General features: G+C 50.8%; 1 protein-coding gene across 1 annotated transcript in view; it reads left to right on the top strand.

Annotated features, from left to right (window-relative positions):
• Grid1 (glutamate receptor, ionotropic, delta 1) overlaps positions 1-21,575 on the top strand; it is a 661,017-nt gene that overhangs the window by 104,275 nt on the left and 535,167 nt on the right. The window contains exon 4 of the mRNA XM_013506310.1: positions 10,280-10,564. Coding sequence (XP_013361764.1) covers positions 10,280-10,564 — 285 coding nt within the window. The remainder of the gene's footprint in view (positions 1-10,279; positions 10,565-21,575) is intronic.

The raw sequence follows: 21,575 nt of genomic DNA, 5'->3' as shown, positions 1-21,575 counted from the left end.
TGATGTAAGCAGAGACGGGACCCCAGTGTGGTGGTCACTGTTGCCCACAGCTGCTCAGTGCAGCCACATTGGGCTGCCACAGTGATGGCGGTGGCAGGTGGCCAGGGCAGAGTCACAACCACCTGCTGCCTGGAGACAGCTGCACATCCAGCCTTGGCTGGGTGCTGGGGACAGAGAAGTCCTTAGGAAGCTTAACGTAGGAGTGACAGAGCCCTGTGAACCATCAGTGATACTCTTTGATCTGATTGGGCCAGCACTGGGTCTTGGTCTGGTGTCTCCTTTTCCAGAAGACAAGAGGGCAGAGATGGTCCCTGGAGCTGGCCCTGGGGGTCTGGGGTCAGGGAGACTGAGCAGGCTTGGTGGCCTGGCTGCCTGCTGGTGCCTACCAGGCTCAGAGCAGTTTGCTGCTGAGACCAGCTTGGCCCAAGGGCTGCTGGAGGGGAGACCGCTGGGAAGCTCTCGAGCCTGTTGTGGAGCACAGGGGATGCTCTTGGTGCTGTCCAGGACCCCGAGAGAGGCATCGTTTCCAGGAGCCCAGGCTCGGGTGTGTGGGTGTCTTGGGTTTTCCTGGTCAGTAAAGCAGGGACAGCTGTGCTCTGTAGAGGTAACTGTGATGTCCCCCCTCCCCACCCAGGCCTGGACACGCTGCCATGGTTTGCGTACAGACAGTCCCTGAAGGCCCTGTGTTACAGGTGTGGTCCCCATGGTGGTAAGGTTGGGAGGTGCTGTGGCCCCTTAAGAGGTGGGGCCTGGTGGAAGGTCTCCATCACTCCTTCATCACTGAGGAGATATGGGACTCCAGTGTACCGCCCCTTCCTGGCTCATGATGTAAGCAGTCTGTTGTGCCACATGCTTCCTGCCACTGGCATTTGGTGCCGTCCTCAGAAGCCCAAAGCAATGGGATCACCCAGTCTTGGAGAGGAACCTCCCGAATCTTTTCTCTTTATAAGTTTATTGCCACGGGTATTTTATTGTGATATTGTGCAGCTGACTCACACTCACTGAGTGGAGTCATTTCTCTCTCACCCTGACTTGGCTCTATTTTTTGTTTGTTTTGTTTTTTGGGACAGTCTTACTATGTTGTTAGGCTGGCTTTGCACTCGTGATGATCCTCCTGCCTCAGCCTCCTGAGTACTGGGATTGCAGGTGTGTGCCACCATACCTGCCTTGAGTCTCTAAAAGCAAGCTCCCATCTGAGAAGGCTAAATACTGGCAAGAGAAGGTGACCCTTTTTGGAGCACTTAGCCAGTACTAGCTATTGTTCTGAACTCTTTCTACCCATTGTCTTCCTTAATCATCCTGACAGCCCCAGAGTAGGAGAGCTCCCCCATCCTCTACAGGGCAGACTGAAGCTTAGCAGGGTTGTGTGACCTTCTTGAGGGCACACCACTGTCTGTGCCCTGGGCTGTGGGCTCAACTTCTTGGTCAGAGGCAGCTCAGGCTTTGAGCCCAGGCGCAACCTCGCAGGGAGCCATGGCTCCAGCGACTAGGTGGCCCTGGTGTGGTGGCTGGTGGCAATCTGTGCCCTGACCCCCTTCTCCTTTGTGCTGCCTGGGGCCAGGGTCCATGTCCTTGTGCCCCACTGGAAGTGTGGCCACAGTCTTTTCCTCCTCATCTCTAGCAGGGCTGGAGCACCTGTGTGGTTACCTTGGGTACCTGTCCAGGTGGATGTGGCCACATGGGTGTCCCATGTCACTGTCCACATCCTGGGTACCACTGAACCTCCAGAGTGTGTCCTTGTTGCCCGGGTTTCCATCACCATCCTCTCTGGACTGGGCCTGTTCCATGGCCTTGGGCCCTGAGTGGTCCTGTCTCTGGGCCCCTGGAACCAGCTGTTCCTCCCTCTGCCAACTCCAGGCTGCTGCGGTGTCTTCCCTGGACAGCACGTGGACAGTGCCTCCTCCTCCCTGGCTCCTGTGTGCAGGGACTGGATTCTGGGCCAGGTCCGGCAGGCTCTGAAGTTCAGGCTGTCCCTCCCCATCGTGCTGCTCAGGTTCGCTGTGTTCTAGGGCAGCATAACTTCCATTGCCTCAGTCGAACCCACCCCGTTGATTCTCTGTGTTTTGAGTTCACCTTGTAGCAGTGATATTTCAAGTAATTTCATTAGTCTGCATGCATCTGGGCTTTCCCTAACTCATTCTGTAGGTTTGAGGGCTTGGTAGGAGTGTGAAGGGCAGAATAGAGGAGGAAGTAGAGTGTGTCAGGGAAGGGGAAGCAGTATGTGCAGAGGTAGAGAGTAGATCTGGGCATGTGAATAACAGAACGCAGAGCAGGGGGCACATGGAGGTCAGGGTATTGGCCGATGCCCACTTGGTGAAGTTTTCATCAACTGCACTTTGATTCCCCAGCAGCCAGGAGCATGCCAAGGGTGTGCTTGGTGTGAACTTGGAACTCTGTAGTGGGGCTAGAGGTGGCAGCTAGGGGCAGGGAGGCTGGGGCAGGGTGGCTGGTGGGATGCAGGTGTCCAGAGGTGGGATGGGGAGGTGGTTTCTCTAGGGGATGGGGGGAGCCCAGAGGATGCTCTGGGCTGCTTTCTAGGCTCTTCCAGTCACTGTGCTCTGCAGGTGGCTGGGAATGGGGTGCCCTTTCCTGATACAGCTTTGGTGAACCCCGGCTTGGAGCTGTGTTCCCTTGGTGGAGCAGTAAAGTCATTAATGAGGAGCTGGAGAGCTATAAATAAACAAACGTGATCCTGCTCCAAGATCATGGGCTCATGACCCACTGGAACATGAATTGGGTTTGATGCATTAATTGCAGAGGACGAGGCCCTGGAGCCCTGCTGGAGCCCATCTGCTTCATGACACCCTCTGGGTCTGCTCTGCCACCCACCCGGCTACAGTCCCTGCTCTGTGGGGACCTTTGGGGTGGCTGAGCTCAAGGCTGGAGGGGTGTGGGGGCTCCTGGCTATGGGGCTTTTCTTGGCCAGATGTTGGCTGGTGCTGCTGCCAGGCCAGGCCTGGGGCACACTTTCTTTCCACTGTCCCCAGCTCCCTGTAAGTATGGGGTGCCCTGCCGGGAGTGGAGGCTCTGCTTGAAGAAAGTCTCTTCCCGGTGGGCTGTGGTGGTGAACACCTGTGATCCCAGCACTCTGGGAGTCTGGGAGGCTGAGGTAGGAGTGTCACGAGTTTGAGCTAGCCTGGGCAGCTTAGTGAGACTCTGTCTCAAAATCAAAAACTGAAAACGGAACAGGGGTGTAGCTCAGTGCAGAGGCCTTGAGGTCAGCTCCCTGCACCAAACAGATAAACAGGTAGTCACCTTGCTCTCCAAGTTATGGGAGCTTGGTTTTCTTTTGGGGGCTGTAGACATGGAGAAGCCCTGCTGAGCTTGGGAGCCCTGTGTCCTCCTGTGAAATCTGCCCCTGGCAGTGCTCCTCTTCCATGGGTCTTGGGCGTATCGAGGCAGGTTGTGGGGTCAGGGGCCAGGGAGCCTCTCCGCAGGTGCTGCTGTGTATGTGTGATGGTGGGGGCAGGGGCCTTGTGGACTGGTCTCCCTGGGTGAGTGGGGTAAAGCACACCATGGCCCTGAAGATTGGGGTGACAGGTGCTCTGGAGGGGCCATGGCTCCCCTGAGGCACGCAGAGGGAGGAGGGGTGGGCAGGACACTGGGCAGCACAGTTTGTGGCATCCATCGGGTTCCCTGTAGTGTGGGTCACACAGGGATTGGGGCCCTGGGCAGGGTGTGTGCTGTGGGAAGGGTGAAGACAGTGGGAAGCGAGTGTTGTGCTGAGCAGGGGCAGCACAGCCTGGCTGGTGTGCAGAGGAGATGGCGTGCTGGTCAGGGGAGGATAGATGAGACGCTCCTGGGTGGGCATGGCCTTTTGAACCAGGGCGGTGGATTCCAGATACGTTTGGGAGATGAGACATCAGCATGTGCTAGAGGCAGGGTGTGAGGGTCAGCACATGCTCTGGGCCAGGTGAGAGGCTGGAGTGGCTGGGGGGGGCACTGTTGAGAAAGGGAGACCAGGCTGACACCCAGGAGCTTGGTGCTGGCACCCCAGCGTGCTGATGGCTTGATGGTTTGTGGTGTAGGGTTGGGACACAGGCTGGAGCAGTAACTGTGGAAGCTCAGCGGAGCTGCAGTCTAACACGGGAGGCAGTTGTGCAGGGCAGGCTGAGGACCACACAGAGAAAGGTCTAAGGGGGATCTCAGTGTAAAAGAAGCAGGAGTTGGGGTCTCTGGAGCTCAGGAGCTGGGCTGAGCCTCAGGTGGGAGCAGCTTCTGTCTGCGGCCCTCGGGACAAATGTGGGTCACCGTGAAGACCTTGAGGCAGGAGGCCAAGGTGATGATAACCTCTGGGCCAGTGAAGGGTGGCAAAGCAAGGTCATCCCTGAGCTCAGGGCAGAAGCCTGTGTTGGAGGAGCCGTGGCAGTGAGGGGTTGGAACAGGAATGGCTGAGGTTGGTGGCCGTACCAGGCAGGGACCCCAAGTTGCTACTCACAGCTGCTGGCTCCTGGGGTGCAGCAGTGGGTTGCCCCCAGGTTGGGGTCTCACTAGCTGCAGAACCTAAAGACAGAGAGGGAACGGAACCGTGGGAAAGTGACCGGAGAGGACACGGGGCCAGCAAGGCCGTGCTGGTGGAGGGAGGGTTGGTGGGGGTCCCACAAGCTGGAGAGCAGACTGTGGATGACTGAAGCCAGCAGGAGACAGGATGCTTGTCCGGCAGGAAGGTGCCCTGTGGGGAGCCCAAGCACTGCCTTCCCCAGCCTGCCCCCTGCAGGGTCTTGTTTACGCTTCCCATGTCTTAATAAAAGATGAAAAATATTTATTCTCCATAGATCAATAATTTACCATGAGTTATGACAATTCTAAATTTGGTCAATTATTCATTGGCTATGAAGTATTTATAAATGCTACCTTAATTTAAAGACTAACCATTAGAATTCAAATATTCATAAAGCCGCCGCCGGTTTAAAGGAGGGAAAGAGGCGTAGGTAACAAGGGCAGCTGGGGGCGTGGGCGCTGACAGTGGCCAGCGCGAGGGGGCCTGAGGTGGCTCCGGGGCCCTGCTGGTGGGAGTGGTGCGGGGGGCCTGGACCTCCCTTGTGCTGCCTGCAGAGGAAAAGCCAAGCCTCACTGGGCTGGCAAAAGGAAGCTCCTTTACCAGCTGCTTCTGCCCTGGGTTCAGGCCTGGTCTTGCCTTGTGATCCAAAAGAATGTGGTCCCAAGAGGGCAGCTGACACAGGCAGGGGACTTATGACTCATGGTTTTAGGACAGGGTCTCATCATATAGTTCAGGCTGACCTTCAGTTCATTATGTAGCCCCGGTGATCCTCCTGTCTCAGCCTCCCTGCCAGTGCTGGAATTCTAGGTGTTTCCAACTCTGCCTCTCTTGCATGGAGGACCTTGTTTTTCCAGGTCAGGGTCTTCATATCCGGGGCAGAGGGGAGGGCCAGCAGATGTGACCAGCATCCTTGTCAGGTACGGGTCCAGATGGTGGTGTCCTCTGGCATAAGCTTTCTGGGGCAGTTGTGTCCCCAGCCTTGACCTGGGAATTCTCTGGAGGACCACAGGAGTGGGGCATCTGTCTTAACTCCAGCACCCACCTGAAGGCAGGGACCCACTGGCTTGGGCAAGGGCCAGTCCTTTCTGTCCTTGTCCCTCCTTCCCCGGGAGGCTGAGCTGGCCCCACCCTGGGAATTTCCATCAGGAAGGGTTGTGTCAGGCCAGCTGTGGTCCCAGCTCCTGTCTCCCTCTCTTCCCTTCGCTGGCTCTGCAGGGGCCTGGTGGCCTGGTCCTGATGCTCTCTGGCTGTGTGCCGTGGGCACTGCCCTCTCTCTGTGTGTGTTTTCTCACCAGGGGATCTGAAAAAGCTCACTTTGGTGAGTTCTCCAGCTTGTGCTGCTGAGTGGTGGGAACCGCAGCAGACATGTCCTGCTGCTCCTTGGTCTCAGCACCTTGGCTGTAGGTGTGTATCTGGAGGCGGGCAGAGCCCTGGCTTCCTCACTGCCCATCCCTGGCATGTGAGCAGCCTCTCTCCTTCCCTCCCTGCTTCTCCTCCCCTCCCCTCCCCTCCCTTCTGCTCTCATCTCCTCTCTCCTCCCCTCTCCCGGGATGCTGCTAACTGACTTGCAGACCATTGTGGAGACTTCTGCTGTCTGGGACCAGAGCTGGGGCAGGGGCTTGAGCCGCTCAGGACAAATCCTCTCTGTGGCCTTGTTTCCCCTGTGGGTGCCAGTGAATCCCCTCCGTCCACCAAGCCTGCTCTGCGATTGGGAGAGAAACCAGCTTCGTGACCGTGTAATATGGGAGGCAGGGAAGGATAACAAAAGCTGTTCTCACCCACAGAGCTGCAGAAGTGCGTCTGAGCCCCAGGCTGGACAGCCCTGGCCCGAGCTCCTGCTGCCTGTGCAGCTGTCCGTGCACAGAGCTTTCCTGGAGCTCAAACTGGAACTATGGTTGCCCCGGGCCATTAGGCCATTGGCTTGTTTGACCAGGGAGGGAGGGAAAGAGAGAGGGAGATAGAGAAGGAGAAGGAGAGGGAGAGAGAGAGAAAGAGGGAAAGAGAAAGGAGGGAGGGGAGAAAGAAAGAGAAAGAGAAAGAGTGGAAGCCAGAGAGGCCTTTGCCCCAGCCCAGTGTGCCAGAGGGGCCTGGACTCAGACCTCTTGACACAAGGAGTTGTGTACCCTCCTGTCTCACACAACCTTGATTAAGCTAATAGCTGACTTGGCTTTGATCTGGTGTATTTTGATCTTATTATTTTTATGTTAGAAGCCTCCAAATAATCATCATTTCAACAGTGCCCCAATTAGCGGGCCATTCACAGTGGATTGAAAATTGACTTGCCTTGGGAGTCTCCATTAGCACTTCCAGAGAGACTTCCAGCCTAACTGCCCACCCTGTCGAGGAGGAGGCAGCCGAGTGGCTGTGGCGCTGCAGGTGGCCGAGCCAGGGGAGGGTCGGATGCACCCATGTCCACGGGAGGGCAGCAGTGAATCCTGCTCACAGCCTGGCATGGCATGGTGGGGATGTTGAGGGGGAGATAGGGAGTCCTGAGGAGGGGATAGAAATGGGTCTGCTTGGTGTCACTGTGCCCAGCCTGGCTTGGGCAGGTACCATGCACATGTTTAGTGAGTGTGCCATGCCTCTGCTGGGTGGAAGTTTTTATCCCTGTTGGTAGAACACAGAGGCTCAGAGATGAGATATCTATGGCCACATGCTGACTGTTGACTGCAAGAGCAAAACTGGAGCCAGGTGTGCTGGTGCATGCCCATTATCTAAGCACACAGGAGGCTGAGGCAGAAGGATTGCCACAAGTTCAAGGCTATCCTGGGCTACAGAGCAGGGCCTTCTCAAACAACAGGGGAAAAAATCAGAGTTGGAACTTGGGTCCTTGATGTTCTGATTCTCTTCCTGTTACCTTTCGTGAGCCAGCAGTTGCCTAACTCTGGGCTTTCATCACGCTGCACCCCTTCCCCCTCTGCTGTGCTGAGGCCTTCCTTCAGGGCTCCCATGCCGGCCACACAGAGTGCACTCTCCTCTGACACTCCAGGGTGCCCCTTCTTCCCTGGCACAGATTGTGGGGTCCGTCCCCTGGGTGGGTCCTGGTGCTCGAGGCAGGGACTTGTGTGTGTGCTGGGTGTGCTGTGTCTACAGAACACACAGTGTGCCCTGGCAGGTGTACTAGAAGGCCAAACTGAGGCCCACAGAGGTTCTATGGCTTCAGGGCCCGCACTGTGGAGTGGGGAAGGGGAGGGAGCGGGTGGTGATGAGAGCGTGGGGAGGGACTGCCAGCTGCAGAGACAGCCCTGTAGCCTTGTGACCTGGCGTCCTCAGCCCCTCCCGCTAAGGGCTGCAGTTTCTGGCCATTTACACCCGGGCAATGTTCGGTTTATTTTATAAGATTGCTTTTAAAGATTATACATGCCGCATCTTAGCATTAAAGAGGCTGTGTACAAAAGAAGAAAGAACAATCCATTCATCATCACAGTGCCTTGGCTTTTAGTGGCTTTTCTTGCCTTTTCATAAGTGCTCTTCCTGGCTGGCTGTAATCAGTGCGAGCCGATCGTCTGTGTGTCCCGGTGTTCCCACCGGCTCACCCCTTGCAAGTGCATCCCACGGCTGGGGCATCGTGGGAGGAGGCTGGCAGCAGCTCTGTCTGGTGCTGTCCCTTGATGGTTGTGTGACCTCATGGGTCACTGTCTGGAAGCAGAGGCCCTGGCCTTTTCTCTGCTTGGAGCTCTTGAGAAGCCCTTCACTGCACCTGCAGAAAGCACCAGGCGGGGAGGAGAGTGTCACCTGGTGCCTTTCTGCACCTCCAGAGCTCACCTGCCAGGGTCATCTGCGGCCTCTTTTCCTTTCCGAAAGGAATTACCTGTTCATGTCATGAAATCTTGGCAAAGTATAAAGGGAAGGAAAACCACTTCTAGACTTCTTCTAAATTGCAGTTGCTTTTCACATTTTGCATTGTTCCCTTCTTGCCTGTCTTTCATGGGTGTTGAGTTTTATTTAATTGATGTCATAAAATGCATACAATTTTGTATTATTTGCGCATACCTTTTTATGACAGGCACTTTCCTGCGGAATTGTGGGGCCTCCATGAGTGGCTCTGAGGGCTGCACGAGCTCGCCACCAGTGGAGCTCTGTCACCATCATTCAGTGTTTATTTGCATCTTTCAGGTCCTTAGTGGTGTCACCTGCATGGTTTTGGATGCAGTGCTGTTCCTGTGGCTTGGGCAGGTGTTCAGAGAGGAGCTGTTGGTCAGGGGCATAGAACAGCCAGGTTCATGGTGCCTTGAATGCATCTTTAATGACTGCCATGTGCTGGGTACTGGTTTGTTGGGGAAGGGTGTGAACAGGACAGGCCCTTGAGCCCTGGAGCTTGAGCAGTGCAGGCTGTGTGTGTGCCATGCAGGGAATGTGGGGACCTGGGAGCTGCGGTAAATCTTTCTAGGGAAGTAAAGACCAAGCCCAGAAGCAAGGGTGAGCATGGAGGTTGGAGAGGTGAGATCGAGGCCCACGTAGGTAGGTGGTTGGTTGGAGTCTAGCAGACAGAGCTGTCATGGGGAACTTGAGGCCACAGGCGTGGGCAACCCAGGGGGACCCTGTCTGTGCTCTCAGGAGCTGTGAGCCTCAGGCTCTAAGCATACATGGTGCATCTGTGATGCCTGGGTAGGAGGGGCCAGAGCACCTGGGAGGCTGCAGGATTCCCAAGAGACCTCATGAGCCCTTGCTTAGCCACCTGCAGACCCTGGCAATGGAGGCTAAGGGGTGAGCTGGGACCCCTTCCTTGACTCATCACCTGGAATGCTCTGGCAGGTCCCCTCCCCACCGCTTCCCCAGCATCCCTGCTTCTCCTTGGGTGGGTTCCTTTGTCTTCCCCGAGCCTGTCCAAGGCATTATGTAAACCCAGGTGCTCAGGCCCAAAGAACTGCTTGTCCGAGTTGTTCCGTGCTGCTGCAGAGGCAGATGGCCCCTGCCACCCACAGCCTGCGTTTAGAGCCTGCAGCTGCCTTCCCACATTCCTGCCGCCACACAACGCGTTCATGAGAAATGTTTGCTTCAAAACTGGCGTGGGGTGTGGAGTGGGGAGTTGCTGCTGTTGTCCCCAGAAGGCACGTGTGTGGTCGAGAGGGCGGCCCTTGAGGCTTTGGGGTGACTTGCATCAGCCCCAAAAGGGATGGCTGGTGCTGTCACGCGTCCCTTGGCCTCATGCTGTGGTAAGCGCTGGATTTCCGACTTGTTTTCCTCTGTTGTGTCTGCTGACTTTGAGCATCCTGGGGACCTGAGGCTTGGCCAGAAGACCTAGGTTTCTGCCTTTTTTATTTTAAGTTTTTGCCTGCAACCCGGGTTCTCTGGGTAAGTATGGGTCTCCCTGACTTCTCCATGTCGTTTGGTGCTTTCAGTCTCCATAGGTTCCAGTCAGAGCACAGGGTACTGTTGGCCCGTGACCTGGATATGGGGATGCATAGACCCATGCTGTGACTTCCTGGCTCTTTTTGGTGCCTGGCCCACGTAGGCTGGTTCACTGAGAGCACTGTTGGCTGAATCAGGCAGATTTGGAGGGATCCCTGCTCTGGCATCCTTTGAGTCACCTGCAGCACGTGATCTTGCCCCTCCAGCCTCCCTTTCCTCATCCGACAATGGGTGAAAGAATGGCTGGCTTGTCTGCTGGGTTCTCTGTATGAGCTACTGGCCTGGCTCAGGGTGGGTTCTTGGTCCCTGGGGGGAGGCAGCATCTTTTGGGAACCCCATGCGTGAGCTGCCAGGTGCGGGCCGTGTGCACCAAAGCCTGCCTTGTGCTGCTGTGCTGACCCCTTGCTGTCTCTCCTCTCTTTCCAGCCTGTGACCTCATGACCCAGGGAATCTTGGCCTTGGTCACATCCACGGGCTGTGCGTCGGCCAATGCCCTGCAGTCCCTCACGGACGCCATGCATATCCCACACCTCTTTGTGCAGCGCAACCCTGGGGGCTCCCCGCGCACCGCCTGCCACCTGAACCCCAGCCCTGACGGCGAGGCCTACACACTGGCTTCGAGACCTCCCGTCCGCCTCAACGATGTCATGCTCAGGCTGGTGACAGAGCTGCGCTGGCAGAAGTTCGTGATGTTCTACGACAGCGAGTATGGTGAGTGTGGGCTACTCTGGGCTCGGGTGCAGAGGGCTCCGAGACCCGTGGCTTTACCTGTACTGGCCCAGGATCAGTGTTTGGAGGCCCAAACTAAGTGGGGTCTGGCAGGAGGGCCAGCCTTGAGCCTCGTGAATCAGGAAGAACTGAAAAACAGATCCTTAGATGGGCACTAAAGTTGCCTAGCAACAGCACCTTATGACAGCTGAAGTTTGAATCATCTTAGAGTTTTCAATAAAATATTAATCAACTGCTGGCAGGGATTCGAAGGGCTGCAAGCAGGCAGCTGTGGAGCCGTTGGCCTAGGCTTCCTAGTGGCTTCTTCTCTGAAGATGCCCTTTGTGCTGGCCGGTGGCCTGGCTGGGCAATGGGGCCAGGGCTGGGATGCCCTGAGTGCCACAGGGCCAGCCGGGTGCTGAGCCTCGGAGTGCTGTGCCTCACTGGAGGTGGCTTCTTTGAAGTCCTGTCCTGTGGGGGGAAAAACAATCATACTTTGCTCATTAGGAAACCACAGAAATGGGCTTTGGGCACATGGCTTCATGGTTTGCTTGTGGTTGCTCTGTATAAACAGCTAGTCTGTCTTGAGAGAAAATGGTTTCCACATTTTGCTTTTAAAAAGTATGGAGATTATGGAGATTCACGTGCAGTTATGAGAAACCACCCAGGACACCTGTGCACCCTTTACCAGTTCCCCAAGGGTGATACCATGTGTAAGGCTAGTATGGGGTCACCATGGGGTTTGATGTGGGCCCAGCCTGTAGTTCGTTCCTCCTTCACCTATTCACATGCACTCTGCATATGTGGTTTTATGTCTGTGCAGTTTCACACATGTGTAGATGCGTGTGACCCCCAGTCGCAATGATAGGTTCTCTGCTGGGGTCCCTGGGCTACCCCTTGGTAGCCACGGCCACCCATGTGTGTTCAAGGCTGAGGGGAGTGGCGAGGGCTGGCAGCCTCTTTGCGAGGGCCAGGATGGAAGGGGGTGAACCCTTAGAAGTCCCGTTTTGTCTCCTGGTAAAATAATTCCTTTGCCAAGAATGTAACTAAAAAAAGAAATCAGCATATGTTTGCATTTGCCTAAATACTCTGCTTCCCTGAGACTGAGATGCTGTCCTCCGCTCTTGAACAAATATGCTGTTTGGAGCCTTTCAGGAAGAATTGAAAGAGCAAACAGTGACTGTGCTGAAATAAAGATGAGGTAGTGCCCGGGACAAGGGTGGCCCGAGGTTCTGGGCACTCCATTGGACTCTGTCCAGGAGCTGGCTTCTTTCTCCCACCCATGTCCTTGCAGAAGATTTGGGGACCTTGTGACAACCCTGAGGTGACGTAGGGCATTTGAGGGGACAGCCCTTCCCTGGAGAACTGCAGTGTGCTCTAGGCTGTGCCCGGTGGGCCGTGTGGACACTGCAGGCTGGGGTCCCCTATGGTTCTGTGTGTGTGGCCCTTCCTATCCTGCTTTCCTGGGTGTGGTGGCTGCCCTTCTGCCCTGGCCTCCAGGTATGGTTGTCCCCAGGGCTGGCAGGGACCCAACTCTGCAGCCTGCTGGCCCTGTTTGGGCTCCTCTAATTCCTGCAGACTGTGTGACGCCTGACAGCACTTGCCCAAACTCTCTTTTCTTTTCATTGCCCCCTTATGTGCACTCTGCTCAGGGAGCAAGTCCCTAAGGGGAGGTATCCTGACCCCTGCCTGTCCTACAGATCTGGTGTCTTGTGGTCAGCTTGAGGACAGCAGGCATGTGTTTCTCACTACCATGGCACCATGTCTGGGGCCCTTTCAAGGACCGGTCTCCAGGTGAATGAGCAAACTCACAGACAAGGGCATAAGTTTCCAAACAGTTCTCCTGGAAGACAAAAGAGAGATGAGGAGAAAGATGAGGGTAAGATTCTGGCAGCCTGGTAGCTTTCATCCTTGTTTGAAGTGTTCCTGGGTGCCCAGAAATTGCTGTGATTGCCTTGTGAGCTTCCATGGTGCAGGGGAGGCACTGGCTGCAACCTGCCATACTTGCTGGTTTTGATCTGGAGGGTGGAGGTGAGTGGGTCCCATAGGCACAGCATACAGAACGGGAAATTGATGACAGGGCCTGGTAGACATCACTGGAGCTATCCAGGGTTCTGACCACTTGGCTTTGGTTGAGGACAGAGCCCTTGTATTGTGGTCTGAGCTGGACCTCCTGCCTTTGCCAACCCTGGTTACTGGTCTGCTGCATCGATAGTCTTTGAGGCTATGTTCTGCCCTAAACATTCACTGAAAGATTTTAACCATCCCAGCACTTGCTGCTTGTACTGGCTGTTCCCTTCACACCCATCCCAGCTCTGGCCTATTGTCCAAAGTGCCGTGTGTGAGACGAGTCAAGGCTGCTGAAGCCTATGTCCCTTTGGATAGATCACCATCACAACACTGTGGGTGGAGTCACAGTGCAAGACAAACAGTGCCTGTGGGCTCCCCAGGGCCCCTGCAGCCCCATCCCAGCATCACTGCCTGCAGATGAGCCCAATTAAAAAGCAAATTGAGTGTGAAGACTGTTTTATTCCTTGCAGAGTCAAACAGAAGTGGTTTAGAGGTAGAGTGACTTTTCTTGGTACTGATCTGTAAGTATCTTCATATGTATCATTTCATTTAAGCCACCCAAAGACCTCTGAGGTTGGATGATTGCTGCATTTTACAAATGAAAGAAATGAGGCTCAGAGAGGTTCTCTTTGACTTTATAAGACTCATGCACTTCCCAAAGCACCATCCTATTTCTAGAATTTTGGGATTGCTAAACTGCAGCTTCCTTCTTTGTCCTCAGTCAGGAGAACTGATAACAAGGAGGAGGGAGGGTGGCTTAGAATGGGCTCGTCATGGCCTGGACTAACGGTCAGTCACTTCAGTGAATGTCACACACAGGGTCCCCCCTTAGTGGGGTGAGGCTTGATTCCACCTCACGTGCCTCCCTTTAAACCCAGGAGGGTCTTTCCTGAGTGGAACCTGGGACTAGGCATTTGAGAACAGCAGGCAAGAGGATCATGGGTTTGGGGCCAGCTTCGGCTACATAGTGAGACCATGTCTCAGAAAATCTGAAACCAGGCAAACAAGAGTCAGAGACCAAAGCAGGGAAAGGCACGGGCCCCCAGACAGAATTTGGCAGGGGGGTGCTTGTCATTTTCCCCATCACTGGGGTGCAATTCCCAACACCGACATTTAAGGGAGGAGAGGTTTATTTGGGCTCATGTTGCAGATGTCATTGGCCAGCTCCAAGGCAGAACAGTGTGGCAGGCAGAGGGGCATGGCAGGGGAGAGCTGCTCACCTCCTCGTGCACAGGATGCAGAGAGAGCAGGACAGAGCTGAGGAGGGAGGTAAACCCTTGCAGGCCACACCCCCAATGACCCACTTCCAACCAGACCCCACCTCTCCACAGCAAGTCGGCTGTAAGCCCAGATAATCCAGTTACCTCCCAAGCACATGAGGCTGTGTGTGTGGCATTTTGTAGATCTAGACCATAACAGATATGCTGTGGTTTGGATATCAAATGTCCTCCAAAGGTCCAGGCCCCAGGGTGGTGCTATGGTCAGATGCTGGGGCCTTTGAGAGGGGGCGCCTGGTGGGAGGTCCTGATGTCATTGGTGATCATGGCCCTGAGGGGGGTCCTGGGACCTCAGTCTCTGGGACTTTCCACTTCCTGACTTGTGATGTAAACACACAGTCTGCACTCCCACCATAATGTACCACCCTTGCCAGAGGCTCAAAGCCATGAGGCGAACTGATTTTGGACCCAAACCTCCAGAACTGTGAGCTGAAAAAAACCTTTCCTGTTATAAGTTAACTGCTACAGGTATTTCATTCCAGTGGTGGAAAGCCAACTAATGCAGGGTGAGAGAGCAGTTTGCATGCATATGGTTTACAAAATATGGGACACGCTACTTGGTAAAATTCCATGGAAAATGCCTGTATGCTTGTTGTGACAGCAAAAAGAAAAATAAGAGAGAAACTGGCATTTGGGATAGAAAATCTGTAACATTAAAATATCAAAAATTTGGATCAAACAGAACAGAAAACTTTCTGTTTCTACTTCAAATGCTGGGATATTTGCGTGTGTGTGTGTGTGTGTGTGTGTGTGTTTGTGTGTTGGGGTGGGTGCTAGTAGCTGTAGCCACAGCTTCCCTCAGTGAATAAATTTGGGTGTGGGTTGCAGTTGTGATGGGCTCTTAGATATCACTGACTCATTCATTCATTCATGAGATATTCACTGAGTCCCTACCATGCACCATATATTTTGCCAGGCACTCATCTTACAGACACTGAGGGCTGGAGGAACTTGGCTAAAGTTGCAAGGGCTGGGGTTGGAAGCCAGGGTTCAAGGCCTCTTTTGTTTAAAGCATCTCCAGAGTGTGATCAATTCATCTTGGCCTCTGGTCCAGCTTGTAGGTCTGGGATAGGCTGGGAGTTGGGATTCTGCAGAAGAAAACCCTCAGTGCTCTGCACAAGGCCCTCGGTGTGCTAATTATTATTAAAAAAGGAAATTATTCTTTAAAAAAGGAAAATTGCAATGCATCTGCCAAATTAAAAAAACAGTAAAGGAATAGATATCCAAAACCCAAAATCAGTTGTGGAACCATGAAGGAGTCTTATGAGCTCCACTCTGACCACTTCCTCCTGTGCCAAGGGTACTTAGCCACTGGCTTGATTGTGTGCTGTCTGGTCCCTGGCTGTGCTGGGACTTAGGGATCCTAAAGTACACATCACTTTGTTGGGCTCTTTGTGACTTTTGTATATGTGGACTAATACATCTGCATGTTTCTGTGACTGCTTTATTTTTCACTCAGCATTAGGTATTGGGAGTCAGTCGTCTGATGGGAATGCACTCATCATTTTTATTGCTGCACAATTTGCCCAATATTTACCTGTCTTATCATTAATGGGCATTTGGGCTGTTTCCAGGTTTTTATAATTTCCAAAAATAATGAGAACATCCTTGTATTTTTCTTTTGATATTTGTGTGTGTGAGTTTTGGGGGTCTATTCTGAGGAGCAGAATTGCTAGATGCCTGGTTCGGTGCTTGTGCCACTTTATTAGCCTAATAAAATCATTTGTGGGAGTGTTCCTGCCTATCCATCATGTGTACGAGTTCTCTAATTGCCCCAACTTCACCAGCACTTCATATGGCCTGTACTTTTGGGTTTCTTATGCAAAGCATTCTCTTACTCTGATTCTAATTTGCATTTTCTTGACGATGGATGAGGTTGGACATCATTCTGTGCAGTATCTTTATGGTCTATTTTTGTTTTCTCTTCTATGAAATGCTTGTGTGTAGTTGTTAACTTTGATGCCAAGCTTTTTATTTTTAAGTGTGGCAAAATCTTCTTGCAGTTAGCTGCTTATCTTACTGAACAGAAGTTGCTTATTGTATTTTTTTTGATACTAGGAATCAAACTCAGGACCTTGTGCTTGCAGGCAGGTGCTGTGCCTCTGAGCTACATCTCTGGCTCTGTTATGGTATTGTGGCCCAATGTAGTTATCATTTTTTTGCAGTTAACTCTCCGCAGTCCTACCTGTACATGGAGAGCAGATATGGAGACTGTTCCCTGCTGGCCCCAGTTCACATGGTGCCTGGCTCTGATGGGGCCCTTGTTCCTGCATCTGTGCCCCAGCCATCCGTCCTGACACTGCTCCTCTCTGCCATGACCTTAGGGCCCACCTTGTTCTTTGTGGTGCCTGAAGGAGGCTTCTGCCCATTCAATACAGTGGAGCACGGGAGTGGGAACAGCTTCCTGGAGGAGGTGGCATTAAGGAGGGGCAGGAAGGACAGGGAGGAACTAGGCAGGCAAAGGGCAGGGGCAGTGGGGTGAGTGAGAAGAGTGCGCCGGGAGGAGGGAGGAGCAAGCTGGAGGGAGAAGGAGAGGTCATGTGACTGGGTGATGGGCAGGCCAAGGGTGAGGCTGGAGAGATGGCTGGGACAGCTTTTCCCTGACAAGCTCCGAATCCCAGAAGACTGCAGGAACCCTGTCTTGCTACCTCAGCTGCTGTCCGTGGGTCCTACTCTTCATTTACTGTTCAGAGATCTGGGGCAAACAAAGAGGTGTGTGATCTTCATGCCCAGAGACTCTTGTCCTGCCACTGCCTCCAGTTCTGACTGGGTGGTTGCAAACAAAAGGGAGGAAACTAGACATGGGCAGGAAGTGTGACCTGACATACATGCCATGGGCCCAGGTGCTTACCCCAGGCTGAGGCTGGCCTTCCCTGCCACCCACCAGCCCCTCTGCCGTCCCTCTGTTCTTAGATACTGTGAGGGACCTTAAGCTGCAGTAGCTCACATCATCCTTATCATGTTCCCCTGAAACGGGCTTGTACTGTGCCTGCTTTATGGATGAGGAAACTAAGGCTCAGAGAAGTGAATGACCGGCTCTAGGATATAGCTAATACCTTAGTCATTTTCCTTGTCACTGGGGTGCCTTGCTGGGCATTTGAAATTTAAAGGAGGAGAGGTTCATTTTGGCTCACCTTTCAGCCCAGGGCTGGTCGGTTCCAAAGAAGAAACAGTGTGGCAGAGGACTACAGCAGAGGAGAGCTGCTCATTGCATGGTGGACAGGAAGCAGCAAGAGAAGGGAGGAGCTCGGGAGGGAGATAAGCCTAGGCCATGCCCACAGGGACTCACCTTGTCTAACCAAACCCCGCCTCTCAGCAGCAAGCCTGCTATAAGTCCATATAATCTAATTTATTTATTTATTTTTTGGTACTGGGAATTGAACTCAGGACCTTGCACTGGCCAGGCAGGTGCCATGCCACTGAGCTATATCTCTGATACCAGTGACAGTAATCTAATCACCTTTCAAACATGCATGAAGCTTAGGGACCCTTTTAGATCACACCCAATGCCTGAGCTCACAGCCAACTCCACAGATAAATCTTCCTTAATGCACAAGTATTTATTTATTTAATTAATTGAAAAAAGGTGAAACAGAATTTCATAATGAAATAATACTCTAACAGCAATAGTTAACCTTACATATTTTCATGTTCAAAGTAGTTATTCAAAGTACAAGATAGGGGTATACAAATGTCTCCAATTGATATTAGCATGAACCTTCCTTTTCAGTGAACTAAGAGTAATATTATAGCTACTTTGCATTATTCTACCTTTTCCCTTCTTTCCTTTCCCCTTTCCCTCTCCTAGTTCCTTTTTCTTTTTAAACAATTTCTTCCCATTTCACAATATCTTTTTTATGCTTTCATAATAGCATCTAAAAAGATAAAATACTTAGGAATCAATCTAACAAAGGAAGTAAAAGATCTATACAGTGAAAATTACAGTACTCTGAAAAGAAATGAAAGAGGATTTTAGAAAATGGAAAGATACTCCTTGCTCATGGATAGGAAGAATCAACATTGTGAAAATGGCTATACTACCAAAATTATTGTACAGATTCAATGCAATCCTAATTAAATTACTATTAGTATACCTCACAGATCTAGAGAAAATATTCCTGAAGTTCATCTGGAACCAGAAGAGGCCTAGAATAGCAAAAGCAATCCTGGGAAACAAAGGAAAGGCAGGAGACATCACAATCCCTGTCTTGAAATTATACTACAAAGTTACTGTGATAAAATCAGAGTACTGGTACTAGCATAAAAACAGACCTGAAGATCAACAGAACAGATTAGAAGATGCAGACACAACTACAAACACACTCAGCCACCTTATCTTTGACAAAGGGGCCAAACATGTTCACTGGAAGAAAGATAGTCTGTTTAATAAATGGTGCTGGAATAACTGGCTCTCCACATGCCAAAGAGTAAAACTAGACTCGGGTCTACCACCATGCACTAAATTAAAGTGAAAGCGGATCAAAGTTCTAAATATTAAAACAGAAACACTAAATCTACTGGAAGAGAAAGTAGATAGAAATGTTGAAGACATTGTGATAGGCAGGGAGTTCATGAACAAAAACCATACTGCACGGGAAATATGTCAAAGAATCAACTATTGGAATGTCATCTTATTGAAGAGTTTTTGCACATCAAAAGAAATCACCAATCAAGTAAAAAAATAACCCATGAATTGGGAAAAAATTTTAACCAACTGTCCCTCAGACAAAGAACTTCTATTTAGAACATATAAAGAATCATACCCCCAAATACAATCATACCCCCAAAATAATCATACCCCCAAATAATCATACCCCCACATACAAAGACCCAATCCAAAAATGGGCATCTGAGATGAATACACACTTCTCTCTTGAAAAAATAGAAATGACAAATAAATATATGAAAAAATGTTCAGCATCATTTCAGAAATGATGCAGACACAACTACAAACACACTCAGCCACCTTATCTTTGACAAAGGGGCCAAACATGTTCACTGGAAGAAAGATAGTCTGTTTAATAAATGGTGCTGGTCATTTCAGAAATACATTCTGAAATGGTCATTTCAGAAATACATTCAGGAATACATTTCTGAAAATCTTCAAAAATATGTGTACTCATGTTTATAGCCCCACAATTTGTCATAGCTAAATCTTGGAAACAACCCAAATGCCCATCAATTGAGGAATGGATACGAAAGATGTGGTATTTTCATACAATGGAGTATTACTCAGCTATAAAAAAGATAAACTCAAGGCTTTTATGTATAAATGGATGTAACTAGAGACCATACTCACAAGTGATAAATTGGACACACATGTGTAAACATCATATTGTCTTCATAGTGTAAGAAACTGAAAAGTGTAAGAACCTAAAACCCAAAATGTAGAATAGATATTATGAGAGGGAAAGAAATTGCTCAAAGGAAGGAACAACTGAGATGATGGAAAGGAGAAAAAGAAAGATTAAGGGAAATATATAGGTATATAGAAAGATAGCTGAGATAATTGTACTGCTGATGTCTAATGGTTTATTGAAAGGAACAGTTAATGCTTAAATTTTTTTGGACCAATTTTGCATGCTTATATCTGGTAATCTGAACAACTAATCTGAAGACAACAATATGCAATATAACAACCATTTGTGATTTCCTACCATCTTGTTTGGTAAAGCTCTGTATCATTTATAATGTTTTTAAAAATTATTTTTTATTCCCTTTAATGGTTTGATCAATCTTGCATTCTTACATCTTGTAATCTGAGCAACTTCACTGAAGATAACAATATGTAATATAACAACCACTGATAATTCCTATCGTTTTGTTTTGAAACCCTGTATCATTTTTATTGTTTTTGCTTTGTGTTCTTTTTGTCTATGTTGTTGTTACTTTATTATCTTTTTTTATTCTCTTTATAATATCCAACTGTGGTGCTATAAACATGAATGCACTTATATTTCTGTGGTATGATGTTTTCAGTTCTTCTGAGGAAATACCCAGAGGGGAATAGCTGGGTCAAATGGGACCTCTAATTCTAGCTTTTTGAGGAATCTCCATACTGATTTCCACAGTTGTTTCACCAGTCTGCATACCCACCAGCAGTGGAGATGGGTTCCTTTTTCCGCACAGCCCTTTCAGCATTTGTTATTGGTTGACTTCTGGATGTTAGCCATTCTTTGTGGGGTGAGATGGAATCTCAGTGTCATTTTAATTTGCATTTCTCAAATGACCAATGATGTTGAACATTTTTTCATATATTTATTTACCATTTGTATTTCTTCAATGGTGAAGTGTGTATTCATCTCAGATGCCCTTTTATGGATTGGGTCTTTGGATTTTGGGGGGGGTGGTCTGAGTTTTTTCAATTCTTTATATGTTCTAGATATAAGTCCTTTGTCTTAGGTATGATTGGCTAAAATTCTTTTCCCATTTTGTGCCTTGTCTTTTCACTCTGTTGGTGATTTCTTTTGATGTGTAAAAGCTTTTTAATAAGATGAGACCCCTATTGTTGATTCTTTGAAGTATTTCCCTGCATGAGTATTTATTACGGTATTATTGGTAACAGCAGAGAAGGGCAGCAACCTTGGTGTCCATCCTCAGCAGATTGGTTAAGTGCATTGGGCTGGGGACAGAAATGGGGAGTGACGGTTGCAAAGCAACAACAGCAGAGTGGGCGCAGTGCGGTGGAGCAGTGATCTGTGCAGTCATGAGCTCTTGGGTGTGCTGTGCGTGTCCGAGCAGACACTTGAGATCCCTGTTAGGAACACCACGCTGGTGGTTTGGGACAGAAATGGGAGATACAGTTCACTGCACAATTTCTTGTGCCTTTTGAGCTTTGTGTCCAGTGCAGAATATACACAATGATTGGCATTCTTTCCTCCTGTGGTGGTGCAGGTGTGGGGAGCCTTGGGAGAGTCTTGGTGCAAAAGATATGGCCGTTGGCCCCTGTGGCCGAGGACAGTCCTTGAGTTTAGCAGTTAGGGGCATGGGCTTCTTCATGACTTTTGTCATTGCTAAGACAAAATGCCCAACACCCACAAATTAGGGGAGGAGAGGTTTATTTACTCACAGTTGGTAGAGGTTTCAGTCCATCACTGGCTGGCTCCAAGGCAGGGTGGCACATGGTAGAGGGGCATCACAGAGGGGAAACAGACTATATTAGGCACAAGTTAGCAAAGCATGCAAGTTAGGGATCTTAACAACATCTTTCTGCCCCTTTTGTATTCTGTCTAGGCTACCGGGTGGAGGGTGGATGCCAAACCAATCAGTGGACTTATTCAGTAATCACACACCCTTAATCTCTGCATCACACACTGCAGATCCAGCCACCTCTGAAAAGCCCCATCTGTGACCGCATGAGGCTTTGGGGAACATCTGGACACAGCCATAACAGCTCTAGATCGATCTTATTAGATTGAGTTCCAGATCTGCTTCTATAGCTGTGTGACCCTAGAAATGTCATTCAACCTCTCTAGCAACTGTCTCCTCATCTGTGGAGTGGGGGTGAAATAACCCTCCCTGCCCAGGGTGGGTTAACGACCCCTGCCTGAAGGGCTTCGCCTGGTGCCTGTCACATGCTGTGTGCTCAGTGAGACCTGCAATGCAGGAGCTTCCCTCACCACAGCCCATCGCCACGCTTCTCCCTGCCCCCACACAGGGCTGAGTCC

This window comes from Chinchilla lanigera, unplaced genomic scaffold (genome assembly GCF_000276665.1).
Source record: "Chinchilla lanigera isolate Chin_1 unplaced genomic scaffold, ChiLan1.0 scaffold00109, whole genome shotgun sequence".
Lineage (NCBI taxonomy): Eukaryota > Metazoa > Chordata > Mammalia > Rodentia > Chinchillidae > Chinchilla > Chinchilla lanigera.
This window is presented reverse-complemented; position numbering and strand designations above follow the sequence as displayed.